Below are 13,656 nucleotides of genomic sequence, written 5' to 3'. Positions count from 1 at the left end.
GCCTACACTAAATAAATTAATATTTATAAATGCACATGATTTGTTTGAGCTTTTTTTCAAAATAAAAGTCCGTGGTAACTGTAATAAGAGTCCCTAAAAATACACTAAATAAATTAATATTTATAAATGCACATGATTTGTTTGGGCTTTTTTTTCAAAATAAAAGTCCGTGGTAACTGTAAAAAGAGTCCCTAAACATACACTAAATAAATTAATATTTATAAATGCACATGATTTGTTTGGGCTTTTTCAAAATAAAAGTCCGTGGTAACTGTAATAAGAGTCCCTAAAAATACACTAAATAAATTAATATTTATAAATGCACATGATTTGTTTGGGCTTTGTCACAAAATAAAAGTCCATGTTAACTGTCATAAGAGTCCCTAAACATAAACTAAATAAATTAATATTTATAAATGCACATGATTTGTTTGGGCTCTTTTTCAAAATAAAAGTCCGTGGTAACAGTAATAAGAGCCCCCAAAACATACACTTAAGAAATGAATATTTATTCAGGAATTATGCTTTAAATTTATCAAAATTAATAATGTTATAAAAGATTTCTATTTCAGATAAATACTGATTTTTAGAACAGCAAACAATTTCCACCCAAAAAAAAACAAAACAACAACAACAAAAAAAACTATAAATTACTAAAATCCCCTAAAAAGTTTTATGTAATCAAATAGCCAACCAATCTTGGTTGTTTGAAAGATAGGTAAAAACAAAATTATTATTAAAATAATTATCACCTTTATTAGAGAGGGAGCTTTGCCTTGTTAATTACCATCACAGCAGTTACAAAATCATCCAATTAAGTTTATTTAACAAAAACATTATTTACATCTTCAAACTATTGAAAAATGCAAGTCAGGTTTACAAAACAGAAATTAGAAACATAATTCACTGTATGAGCTTTCTCCTCATACTAACACGAGTCCATAAATTCCTGGCACCTCTGGCTATGGTTGTCCTTGAAGGGAAACGGAGGCTTTTGAAGGGCTCCCTCATACATGTCAGCATCCCAGGCTGGGAGCTTTGCAAGTGCTCTTGGGAAATGTAGTTGATTCTTCTTAACTGTTTGCTATAGTAACTGCGCAGATGGTGTAGCTCCTCTACAGCAGCTGCAGAGATGATAGACACCTCAGAAGGGGTGCTAACCAGATCTGCTTTCGCTTGGTTAGCATTAGCAGCACAGTTCTGAGTTGGCGGTTGTTTTCGCCTCCTTTTCGGTGAAGATGATTGCTGTTCGGGGGCATTTTTAAGACCCTTTTCTTCTTCACAAGCACAATTCTGTTCTTGTACGAGGTTGACCTCGACATCAACCTCAAATACGGAGGTTGGCTTTACATACTCACTTGCTTCTGAAGCAAGACTTTCAATGTGGTTTTGAGCGAGTCTCTTCTCTATGTTTTGGTGATTCTTATAAATTTTTGTTTTGTTATGTCTCTCAATGTTGGAGACATCAATCAATGCTGTCTCTGCTTCCTCTTGTGTATCAACTGCTTGACCATCCTGAGGAAAGAGAAGAAATTAGTTTTTATAATTAGTACATCTGTTTTTATGCAGAGCTATAGTAAGGTTAATGGCTAGCTTCAATTTTGATGTTTATTATCTCTACAAAACACCATGCAAATCAAAACTACAAGAAATGGAAGATATTAAAATATTTCATAGCAAAGAAATGATAAATAAGTTTTGATGTAAACTCAGGGGTACAATAGACATCATGATAAGTGACTAACTTCTATAAACAAGAGCACAAGAGGAAAAAAAAGAAAGTGGTAGATATTCCCCTCATTAAACGCTTAAATGTTTCTTAGGCAATGTCTACATGCTTTTGTGAATATGGAGTAAATGAACTGTACTTTTTCTTTCTTCTCCTTACGGACTAGAGAAGAGTCTTGACTTTCTTGGCCACTGATTTTTTGTTGTCACTGTCAGCCGGTCTTTTTCCTTCTACTTTGGCACTACTTTTCTCCCCAGCACTTTCTGACACTTTCTTTACCTGTGGGGCGGCACAACAGCTCTTTACCTGTTGGGGTCTTAAAAGTCATTTGGATGAGTGGTCACTATAAACTGTAGGAACACAAGAAATAAGAGGGGTTACTGCATGTTCAATGAGGGATCATGTAGCTGAAGTGACACCTCCAACTGCAGAGGTTTCACTCATGATGGGAAAATGCTTGTATTATTGTTGGGCCATTGTTTGTAGATGATCCAGTTCTACCATGACTGTTGGGTTAGGGTTGTTTAGAGGGTGTTAAATGCATAATCTCTGTGAGGAAGTCCAGTTTGGATTTGCTTCAACTGGGCCACACTGATCTTCTGAAATCCCTTACTTTTCCGAGACAAATTTTCAATAAAGTGACTTGTTGGTTCAACAAAACATTTGTTTAAACAAACTTGCTTTATTTTTGTTGTACCGACCTAAACAAATTGAGCGGAAATGTTTTGCTTAATTTAATTAGCTATCTGTAGTTTGGTGTTAAAATTACTAATAGCCTTGTGGGCAGCATGCAGTTGCGCGTCGGACGTCCCGAGTTCGAGTACCGGCTCGTGGACCTGTCCTGATCCCATCCCCTTCTCTTTCTCCAATTGCATTTCCTGTCAAGCTACCATCTTATTGTAATAACAGGCACAAATAAATCTTTTTAAAAAAAATATTACTAAGCGAACGCTTTATGAATGTGTTACTGGGTAATAAAAAGTTTTTTAACTAAGTGAACTGTGATGCTCCCCTCTGATGGCATCTACCTGAAACACAATAAGACTGGAAGAGGCACAACAAAATAGATAAACAATAAAAGATCAGTAGATACTACAGAACAGAGACCAAAGGCCAGATTCAATGAATATAATCTGATTTTTTTATACACAACACTAAGTTAAGTCTAATTGAAATGGAGCAAATACAATACATATTTGTATTACCATTTGGCAAAATGTAACAAAAGAATTAGAGGAGATTTTTCTTTTGAATCTGGCCAATGATCACCATTGAAAGAGGTTCAGGAAAGTATTAATCAAACAACTATTAGGAAAAGTTTAGAATTTGCTAGAAGAAAAACACTGACCACTTTCACATGAAATATGAAAAATGTCTGCTGAATTTGTTGATTGTCTTACAGTAGAGTGTGACACCACTCTCCTTCTCATCTTCATAGTGATTGAGTGACCGCCATTCTTCAAGAGAGATGCCTTACGGCCCAACTTCAAGTAGAAGTAGGTTGTGTATGGAGTGAAGCTAAAGTCCTCACTTGTGTATAAAAGAGAAAAGAGTTAGAGAATGAATCTAAAACTGGAAAGGAAATAGTTCATAATCTGTCAAAGTACCTGAAGTAGCCGTGCAACAAAAGGTGTATGATAATGGACTCCACCTCCAAGCGTGACAAGGACGTGACCTTTATCATTTTGCGTCGCTTAGCGGGCCCTTTCCCCATCCAAGCCTCGCAGACTTTCAGAGGGGTCAGTTTTTCATCCATAGAGGCAGCCATTTCTACTATCTCAACAACATCTCGAGCATGCTGGGTGATGTCCATTGTGATATAGTCTGAAAAAACATCCATCACACCATTGCATAAATGACCTGATTGCCTGACTTTGACAGCGAAAATTCACCAAGCAATGGTAAATGTAAACAACTTTAGTTAGGTATGAAATGCTCACCGTTGCCGTGCCGACAGACATCGCACATTTGGTTGCACTCTTCATCATTCCAAACTTCGTCAAAATGAATGGCCATCATAGCACGACGACACCTATGCACACAAAAGAGTCTTGTCTTAAAACAATCACAGGCACTGATATAACAGGCCACATAGAGTTGAACTACTGTATAAGGCAATAGTAATGGGTCATTCGTCACGTCTGTCACATGACATAGAACGAAAGACTCAGCCAGCCATTTGTGTTGCATAATTTATTTTTGGCTACATTAATTCCTAATTTTGCACATCCTGAAAGATGTGCCTGTGGATGTGTAGGTGGAATTTGGAATTTAACATTTTAAAAACTCAATTCAGTTCATTTTGCTAAACGAAATGAAACAAAAGAGTAAAATAATCTGATCTTTCCACCACTATAAAGCATATAGAGTAACACTGAAAAGAAAAGATCAATGTTCCACAAACTAAAAAAAATCTAAATTTAGAAACCAAAACCAGGACCCAAGTCATTGGTATTCTGCATATCCTCCGTATTTTGACTCACCTGTCCACATTTTGACAATATGCCACCATATTCTGCAGCTTCTGCTGTCCAGTGTTCTCCATCACAACCATTGTGCTTATTCTGAAGATGTCCATAAACCCAAAGAACACAATACAATCTGCTGGGCCGTCATCCCTTCCTGGAAAAAATAAATAAATAAAAATGACATAGTACAGACATTAAGTAACAGTAAACAGATCTTTGATTCCATATTGTGACATACATCTGAGTGAAACATAATCAAACACTAAAAAAAAAAAGTAACGCATGGACTTCATTGGCATCCATCAGTTGTTGATTGGATGGAGGCTGATCTAAATGTAATATTTCAGTTGACTGTAAGAATGGTGTGGGATTTAAAGGTGCTAAAGAGGATGTTTTGTTTTATATGCTCTCAATGACAAATGCGGAACAGTTTGTTCATGCATTCACCTCAAGACTAGATTACTGTAACGCTCTACTGGGTGGTTGTTCTGCTCGGCTTTTAAACAGACTACAGTTGGTCCAAAATTCGGCAGCTAGAGTTCTTACTAGAATCAGAAAGTATGACCATATTAGTTCTGTCTAACATTACATTGGCTCCCTATTAAACATTGTATAGATTTTATAATCTTGCTACTTACTTATAAAGCTCTAAATGGTTTAGCTCCCCAGTATCTTAGTGAGCTGTTAATGCATTATAGTCCTTCACGTCTATTGCGATCTCAGAATTCAGGCCTGTTGATAATACCCAGAATATCAAAATCAACTGAAGGCGGCAGATCCTTTTCCTATTTAGCACCTAAACTCTGGAACAATCTTCCTAGCATTGTTCGGGAAGCAGACACACTCTGTCAGTTTAAATCTAGACTAAAAACACATCTCTTTGCTCTTGCATACACATAACACATTATCAATACATTAACATTTTTCAAATCCGTTAAAGGATTGTTACGCTGCAATAATTAGGTCGGCCGGAACCGAGAACATTTCCTATAACACTAGATATACCTGTACATCAGAATAAGAATGGCATCTATGCTAATATCAGTCTCTCTGCTTATCCTGAGGTTTGCCGGGTGCTGGATTCAGGCCGTATCCAGATCAGATGGAGAACCTGCGTCTGGACCTGACTACAACGTAGCCCAGGAGACAATGGGCCTACAGATCCAGTTCTGGCTGCATCTATAATTCAGATTTTTAATCTCCGTATCCGCTTACATATATTTATATATAATGTATTTTTAATCTCTATAATAAAAATGTATAATTCAGATTTTGATTTTCTTATCCATTTACATATATTATATATATCTTCCAAGGGTTTTTTTCCCTCCTAGGACTTTTTTCCCAGTGTTAGCACGCTGGGTTTTTCTCCTAGGGGTTTTTTTCCACCCCTGGAAGTCAGCCGACATTGGCTTAATGTAGCACCATCTTGTATATGTTACATATTACCACGCTTGCTTGTACAGCTTATTTTTAACCACTTCTCTTTTTTCTGTGCTTCTAATATGTAAAGCTGCTTTGAAACAATTACCAACTGTAAAAAGCGCTATATAAATAAATTTGACTTGACTTGACTTATACATTTTTGCAATATTACTTGAAACTGTCTTTACTAACTGATAAAAGACTATTTATTAGGTGCACTGAAAGGAATAATATTAATATACATCATCTGTGCACGAGGTAGGGCCTTAAAAACATCAGCCAATCGTTTACGCGATCATCGTGTAAACGATTGGCCCTCTGGCTTGTCAATCACAGCCATGACGTTCCTTGTGAGAGACGAGCGCGGCTGTGCGCTCCAGTAACTTTCCACACTCCACAGGCGCCGCATGCAATGTTTTTGTCAGGAGACAGGAGTAACAACTGCAGATTATGAGTTACCTGCGGTGAGTCCGACATAATGAATCCACTAACACGACACAGCGAATGCCGGCGGTAAACACTTGTGTTCCAATTCTCGTGCACGAGTCCATTTCAAAAACTCAGTAACAGTCTTTGGTTTCTCAGTCAACGAAAAAATCCTCTCTATCACCTTTAAGCAGACTAAAAGTCTGGCATAGGTTTAAAAAAAAAAAAAAAAAAAACATTTGCATGGATTTATTTACAACAAGATCAATTTAAAAAAAAAACATTCAGAAAATAGACAGGGTGAATTTCAACTTTCAGTAGTTTAGTTTGTCTTGTGTGAAAGAAAATGTAAACATAAAAGTATCAGCATGATGCCTACCTGCACGTCCACTCTCCTGATAATAATTTTCAATAGATTTGCTGATGGTGTGATGGATAACAAATCGCACATCAGCCTTGTCGATGCCCATTCCAAAAGCCACAGTGGCAACAACCACCTGCACAGACACAAAAATGAGATAACATGAGGGCACTTTTATATATATATAAAAAAAACAAAAAAAAACAGGCAACAACAATAGCAAATCTGTAGGTGTAACCTGAATCTTCTTGGAGGACCACCGTTGATGCACCAGAGACTTATCTGAAGGCTCCATATTGGCATGGTATGGCTGAGCAAGAATATCCCTCTTCTGCAGGTCTGTAGCCACAACTTCTGCATCCTTCTGGGAGAACACGTACACAATCCCTGCAAATATAAAATATTTAATTTATTTAGGTTGTTTTCAAATAAATAGTGAATGATTTGCAGAGCATGAAGTCCTGTTCACACCAAGAATAACTATAAAGATAACTATATTAGCGTCCACACCAATGCACAATAACATTCTGTTTATTCTAAGCATACAGTTATATCGACTGACACTTTAAATTCTTAATCTCAGGTGGATTCTTATTGACTGTCAATGTTTATATTGATCATCAACTGTGTCATTTTCAATACAGCTGTGATTCTCATAGAATTAGAACAATTATTAAAACTTTGAATCCTTGGTGTGAAGGGCCTGTTACTCTTCATAGCAACTGAATTGATTAACCTGACTGGTTTTTGTATCTTCCCCTGATCAATGCTGCAATTTGGTCCGTACAGTCTTCGTTATCTTTGAAACGAACCTGTAGAAGTGAAATGACAAATTACTCGAATCTGCTTATTCGGCACTCTTCTAGCGGTGACATTATGAGAAGAATCAATGATCTGTATACCTCATAGTAAAGGTTTGGTCTGTTGAACGGTGCTGTCAAAGTGATGGGTTCCTGAACACATAGTATCTTTTGGCAATCTTTAAGAACATTGCTGGTTGCGGTGGCGGTCAGTCCAACCAATGGGACATTGGGAAACTGGCGCTTTAGGATACCCAGGAGCTTGTAATCTATGAAAAGGAATTAAGTACAAATTCAATCAAGGGTTAGAAGCTTTACTCAGCCTGGATGAAACGAAAATCTCACCTGGTCTGAAGTCATGCCCCCACTGACTGCAGCAGTGAACTTCATCCACAGCGATGCGTGCCAGCAGACCCATGTTATAGGCCTTTTCAAGTTTGGACATCAGTAGTTTGCTCTTGGCAATTTTCTCTGGGGTTACATAGAGCAACTTGAAGGGGCTGTTTTTATCTATCATCCCTGCCAGGATCTGCTTAGAGTCCTCCTACAGATGCACATGAATATCAGCACCTAAACATGACATAAAACTGTCTAGTACATCTGTCATACCGTACCTTTGTACTGGAGGCATTGAGGGTTACCGCAGAGACATTAATAGACTTCAGATACATCAGCTGATCCTCCATCAAAGACACCAGCGGGGCGATAACTAACGTAAAACCTGATAAATGCGACCACACAAAGACATGCACTGGAATTCACATCAGAGTATTGAAAATATGTTCTTCATCTACCTAAATATGTTAATGAAAGCACAAACCCTTAGAGCAGAGAGCTGGAAGTTGGTAACACAGGCTTTTTCCTCTTCCAGTGGGCATCACCAGGAAAAGGTCTTTCCCTGACATGCTAAGGTTGATGGCCGCCTGTTGCAGGGAACGAAATTTGGGAAGCTGGAACACGCTACACAGCTTCGCCTGAACTTCTTTAGACCATGAGAAATCTGATGACAGAACAACAACATATACATATAACATACTATATGGCTAGACTGATTTTGAATAAATTAACACATAACACATGTTTCTTTGCAACAGTCACTTTTAGTTTAAAGCGGTTTTGAAACATTATGTATTGTGAAAAGCACTATAATAAGTAATTTATCAGAAAATGAGTGATACCTGACTCCTCATAGTGCTGTAGGTCCTGTTTGCTGAATGACGGTTTGGGAGCTTTGCTGGATCCGGAGGGCTGGGCTGAGCTGCAGGCTCCCTCCAGGATCTTCAGGAGTTTGTTTTTCCTGGAGTTCAGCTTTGTCTGTTTCTCCAGCAGCTCAGAGATCTGCAGTTCCACCACCTCCAACTCTGCCTCCACCGAGTCCAGTTCCGCTTGAGCATCGTCTGCAAAGAAAAGGACTTTCTTTAGTCTGGTACGAATTTAATATTGAGCGTATGCGCTCGTCCATGCACTCATTTTCTACACAGCACACAAGCCCTGAGCAGTATTCCCTTGAGATTCCAGGAAGGACTGCTGTAGAATTCCCAGTGTCTCTCACATCTGCATCTCTAATGAGCTGAGCTTCACAGAGAGATATAATGATGAAAGTCACACCAGTATGTTTACCTGCCTCATTTCTCAAGAGAATATTAAGACACATCCTGACAGTCTAATTCATCCACTCACATGCACACTTTTCACTTAAAAAAAAAAAGATGTTTATATTTACATCACATTAACTTTTACAAGTGAACAAATAACCAAGTGTGTGTACATACTGCATAACTACATGTATATTTTTATTTGAGCGTATATGATGCAGAAGACAAAAGATACTCACCGATATTATTTGCCATTTTATGCAGTTCTTCAAAGGCACAGATTAGAATGACTGTAAGAGAAGGATAATTAGTATGTTAGCATTTGTTAGTAAATACGAAATAAAGATGATTTGTTTTCAGAAAATATATCTTGAATTGTTTATTTTTCTTAACTGGCAAATTTTCATTCTTGTTTAAAAGCATAAACAAACCAAATTTAGTGAGGTGTATTGCAATTTTTTTTTTTTTTTTTTTTTGTAATTATAGATGCAACATTTCATCAAATTATTAAACAATTAGACCTGACAACCATCTTTACCATTATTAAACGATTTTGCATGATGAATTTAGGATTATAAGTGTTGCATTGGTTAATAGATCTGAGCAATGAAATACACATGCCATTTTTGTACGACTCGAACAAAAACGTGTTTAAAAGTGCGCCATGTTCAACATTTATGAATAACACATCAACTTTATGAAAACGCATTTCTGCTAACTCACCCCTCAGTGATCATAAGTCTGCTGCCTTCTTTTCACTTTCTCTTGTTTGCACCAGATGAAGTCCTCGTTGCCCCACGCGACCATTAAACGGGAAACTGACCAATCACGGACATGGAAATACTAGAGTCTAGACGAGACCACGAGACAAGAGTCTTGTGCAATAAAAAAATAAACCTATTGTTGTCGCTTCACAAATACTGATGAACTAAATGTAGTTATTTTCTGGGGTTAGCATGGTTTTATGTAATAAATGTATTACAAATTATACACACCCTCAACACAGTTAAACATTGGAGACCAGGAAGTAGATTTTATTTTTCATAATAAAAGTCAATAAAATATTTGGTGCTGTGGACTGTAGACATTAAATGCTGAAAACACTACTACACACTCTTTTTACAAGCTCACTAGTTTATTTAATTGGTTTACCAACAGTGGATGCTGTGGATACAGATTTATGTCAGAATTCTCATAATTTCCACTGGTTTGATCTTTATCATGTGATAATAACACTGCTTGCTAAAGCAGCTTCAAGTCATGTTATCATTGGTCTTGGTCTACTCTATTTGCTAGTTTTGATATTGAAAACTGGACCTGAGAAACTGAAACTGACTGAAAACTGAACTTTAAAGTAAGGTATAATAACATACGTAAACCCTTTGATAGCCTACATTTTCCCTTTATCAGTGTCTTGCGCCATGAGCCATTTTTATAAGTGTCAAGTTAAAAACATTTACTTGCTGCTTTTGAACCAAAAAACACGTCCTGTATCTGCACCCCATTGCAGTTAATGTCAGACAATAGGGTCTGGCTGAATTTTACACTTGAGTCAATTTTTTGTCTGAATTCTTGAATGAGATTTTTTCTCTCAAAACAACAACTTCAGATCTCTGAAAAATTTGTTTCCTGTTCATATCAGACTACAGTTGCAAGAAAAAGTATGTGAACCACTTGCAGAATCTGTGAAAATGTGAATAGTTTTAATCAAATAAGAGAGATCATATGAAATGCATGTTATTTTTTATTTAGTACTGTCCTTGATAAGATATTTTACATAAAAGATCACAAGTTCACAAGACAAAACAATAGCTAAATTTATTAAAATAACCCCATTCATAAGTATGTGAACCATTGATTCTTAATACTGTGTGTGGTTACCTGATGATCTACGACTGTTTTTATGTTTTGTGATGGTTCTACATGAGTTCTGAAGAACAGAGCTCAGTTTAACTGCTCAGGACAAACAAGGGACTCATGAACAACCATCACAAAACAAAAAAACAGTCGTGGATCATCCAGGTAACCACACACAGTATTGAGAATCAGTGGTTCACAAACTTTTGAATGGTGCCATTTTAATAAATTCAGCTATTTTTTTGTCTTGTTAATTATATGTAAACATCTTTTATGTAAAATATCTTACTCGGGACAGTACTAAATGAAAAATAACATGCATTTCATATGATCTCTCTTAATTTATTAAAATGATTCACATTTTCACAGATTCTGCAAGTGGTTCACATACTTTTTCTTGCCACTGTATATTTTAATTTAAATATAAGCAAACTGCGTGATTTGGCATGGGTGCAAAATAGTAAGTACTAAATGTGCATGGTTTGCTGATAAGAACTGATGAGTTGATTCTTAGTGAGACTCTTAATCTCTTCACAACTTCTAAACAAAAACAGTTATCATAGACTGTCAGACATACACACAAATGTGCATATTCTTTCCCAGTTAACCTTTACCAAGGTTTTGTATCTAAAAGCTCAGTGTGATACACAGCTAGACATTCTTGCATAGTATAATGAACAGTCAGTTTCAACAAAAAAGTAGAAAAAAAAAGAAATTTGTATATAACACAATGACACAAAAGCTTTTCATTTTGGTGGCATTGGCCAGGTTTTTTGAAGCACAAATTGTTTGAAACATGAATGTTTTGGGTGAGTTTTCTGGATTTTGCAGTAATGCCCATAAAACAGTTGTGGCAATTACAAAAACAGTTGAAGCAACTGAGGAAAAACTGTAATGCAATGTGTTTTACTAACACAATTCGTGCTAAAAGTGACGCAGGAGTGCTGGAACAGAAGTCAGGGAAACACCCTGAACTGATACAATTTAATAATATTTTCAAAGTTTTTCCATAATTTATAATATTGACATTATTTTCTTCACTTTTTTTGAACTATCACAATTTTAAACGTTTAATTCTTTCAAATTTTTGTTGTTGAAAATGTATTCAGCTGCAATGACAACAATCTCCACAAGAGGCTGCTATAAACCAAGAAATAGTTTCATATGCTTGTCCTGATCCCAAAAAAAATCTCTTCTTAAAATTAGTTTTTCCCTCTGCCCTGCTTTTTAAGAGGGTCTTTCTGCTCCCTATTCCATTAACATGAAAATGCAGTCAACATAAATGAAATGTAACAAACTATATAAATATGTACATTATTAACTCCATGTGGGAATTGGGTTGCTTTTTTTATACATTTATATCTGATCAAAAAATAATATTTAGATATACTTTTAGGTATAAAATGTGGTTTTACATCTGTTCATTATTGCTTGTTTAATGTTTCCATGTTTCAGAAAACATTACAGTAATGCCTGGCTTTTGCTGTTTTCTTGTAGAAGCACTCTGGACTGGATTACCTGCTTTCAAGAGCACTGATGATTCAGGCAAGATGTGTTCCATATGCATCACACAAATGCCTTTAAGACATTTTCATGAGCCAGTAAGTGAACAAAGCAACTTCCCTTCTTCAAACTTGCTTTAAAGGGCAGCGCTTTAATAAAAATCCAGCAATATGCTTTCCTTTGAGAGACTAGACCCCTGTATCCCTTTCTGGCCACTTCAGTGTTTTCAGCTCAAGGCCCAGCTGTTACATGCAGTCAATGCAACACTTATTTTTCCATTAAATATACTTTCGGGTACAGTGTAATCAAATGTCATTAATAACAGACAATTGCGTGTCTATAGTTGAGGCGTCTGAATGTACAACAGCATTGAGAGCAGCAATGGAGGTCCAACACTGAGGATCTGTTCTCACAAGTTCCTCGGCCTGAGCAGATGTGCTCTGTGACATTTAAGCATTGCTTTAGAAAAAATCCCCCATCTAATGATCTGAACCGCAACGTTAAATGAAAAATGAAATGAACTGTCATTTGTGCGCTGAATTTGAGCTTTACTCTCAATGACAGCGCAGTACGTCGGAAGATAAAACCAGTTTTACAGGCTTTAAATACACCCGAGATGAAAATCTATCCCTGTCTTAGGGTTTTTTGTGTGTGTGTGTGTGTGTGTGTGTTTGTGTGTGTGTGTGTGTGTGGGGGGGGGGGGGGGCATTTTAAAGCATGTTAAAAACATGTTAAAGTCAAGCTTAGATATATTTCCTGAACATTTAGTAGTTACATAGTAGTTACATGGTAGTTACATGATTTTTGATCAAAAGTGACAGTGAAGACGTTCACATTGTTACATTTTGAACTTTATATATATATATTATTATTTTTATTTTTTTTTCATGGAAATATTAAGCAGCACAACAGTTTTCAGCAAACACCAGCAAAAGTATATTAGAATGAAGGATCAGGTGACACTGAAGACTGGAGTGATGGCTCTGATAATTCAACTATACTATTATTTTAATGGTAATAATATTTCACAATTTTACAGTTTTTACTGTATTTTTTATCAAATAAATTCAGTATTGGTGAAAATAAGAGACATTTTAATAACATTTAAAAACTTTACCAACCCAACACTTTTGAAGTGTACTAGTGTACTAATTCATTTACAGTATAAATTTACATTTACATATTATGAACACACATAAATTAACAATAAATCATATTTTATGAAAATGAAAATTAATTTAGATCCTAAAATTATTATTTAGATGATTATTAAATGCTGTAAAAAAAAAAAAAAAATGTTGTTCATTGATAACAAATGCATTAAAGGTGCCCTAGATTCAAAAATGTAATTTACCTTGGCATAGTTAAATAACAAGAGTTCAAATGACATACAGTGAGTCTCAAACTCCATTGTTTCCTCCTTCTTATATAAATCTCATTTGTTTAAAAGACCTCCGAAGAACAGGCGAATCTCAACATAACACTGACTGTT

General features: G+C 36.1%; 2 protein-coding genes across 6 annotated transcripts; both read right to left on the bottom strand.

Annotated features, from left to right (window-relative positions):
• Positions 1 to 755: 755 nt before the first annotated feature.
• Positions 756 to 1,728, bottom strand: LOC137024574 (uncharacterized). Its single transcript, XM_067392280.1, has 2 exons — positions 1,720 to 1,728; positions 756 to 1,515 (listed from the first exon to the last, which is right to left on the bottom strand). Exons 1-2 carry the CDS (start codon positions 1,726 to 1,728, stop codon positions 904 to 906), a joined length of 621 nt encoding a protein of 206 aa, XP_067248381.1. The 3' UTR covers positions 756 to 903.
• On the bottom strand, positions 1,382 to 9,800 carry recql (RecQ helicase-like). 5 transcript variants are annotated; one of them, XR_010895597.1, is made up of 16 exons: positions 9,528 to 9,800; positions 9,044 to 9,094; positions 8,388 to 8,606; positions 8,030 to 8,209; positions 7,824 to 7,930; positions 7,555 to 7,753; positions 7,312 to 7,478; positions 7,146 to 7,221; positions 6,648 to 6,796; positions 6,428 to 6,545; positions 4,213 to 4,351; positions 3,670 to 3,761; positions 3,337 to 3,553; positions 3,078 to 3,259; positions 1,869 to 2,008; positions 1,382 to 1,515 (listed from the first exon to the last, which is right to left on the bottom strand). XR_010895597.1 is itself a non-coding variant. In XM_067391054.1 (16 exons), the coding sequence occupies exons 2-15, from the start codon at positions 9,057 to 9,059 to the stop codon at positions 1,892 to 1,894; spliced, it is 1,926 nt and encodes a 641-aa protein (XP_067247155.1). In that variant the 5' UTR covers positions 9,060 to 9,094; positions 9,528 to 9,799; the 3' UTR covers positions 1,382 to 1,515; positions 1,869 to 1,891. The 5 variants fall into 5 exon arrangements, 3 of the variants coding, with proteins under 3 accessions (XP_067247155.1, XP_067247157.1, XP_067247158.1); XM_067391054.1 differs by having other exon boundaries at positions 3,130 to 3,259; positions 9,528 to 9,799; XR_010895598.1 differs by having other exon boundaries at positions 1,390 to 1,515; positions 1,889 to 2,008.
• Between the last annotated feature and the right edge of the window lie 3,856 nt (positions 9,801 to 13,656).

Source organism: Chanodichthys erythropterus, chromosome 8 (genome assembly GCF_024489055.1).
Source record: "Chanodichthys erythropterus isolate Z2021 chromosome 8, ASM2448905v1, whole genome shotgun sequence".
Taxonomy (NCBI): domain Eukaryota; kingdom Metazoa; phylum Chordata; class Actinopteri; order Cypriniformes; family Xenocyprididae; genus Chanodichthys; species Chanodichthys erythropterus.
The sequence above is the reverse complement of the archived record's forward strand: the minus strand, read 5'-3'. Positions and strand labels throughout refer to the sequence as shown.

Coding starts and splice junctions, on each gene's coding strand:
- recql (XM_067391054.1), bottom strand. Junction 7,931..8,029: donor TCCAGCTCTCTGCTCTAAGG/GTTTGTGCTTTC, acceptor CGCATTTATCAG/GTTTTACGTTAGTTATCGCC. Junction 4,352..6,427: donor TCAGGAGAGTGGACGTGCAG/GTAGGCATCATG, acceptor TATTTTTTCCAG/GAAGGGATGACGGCCCAGCA.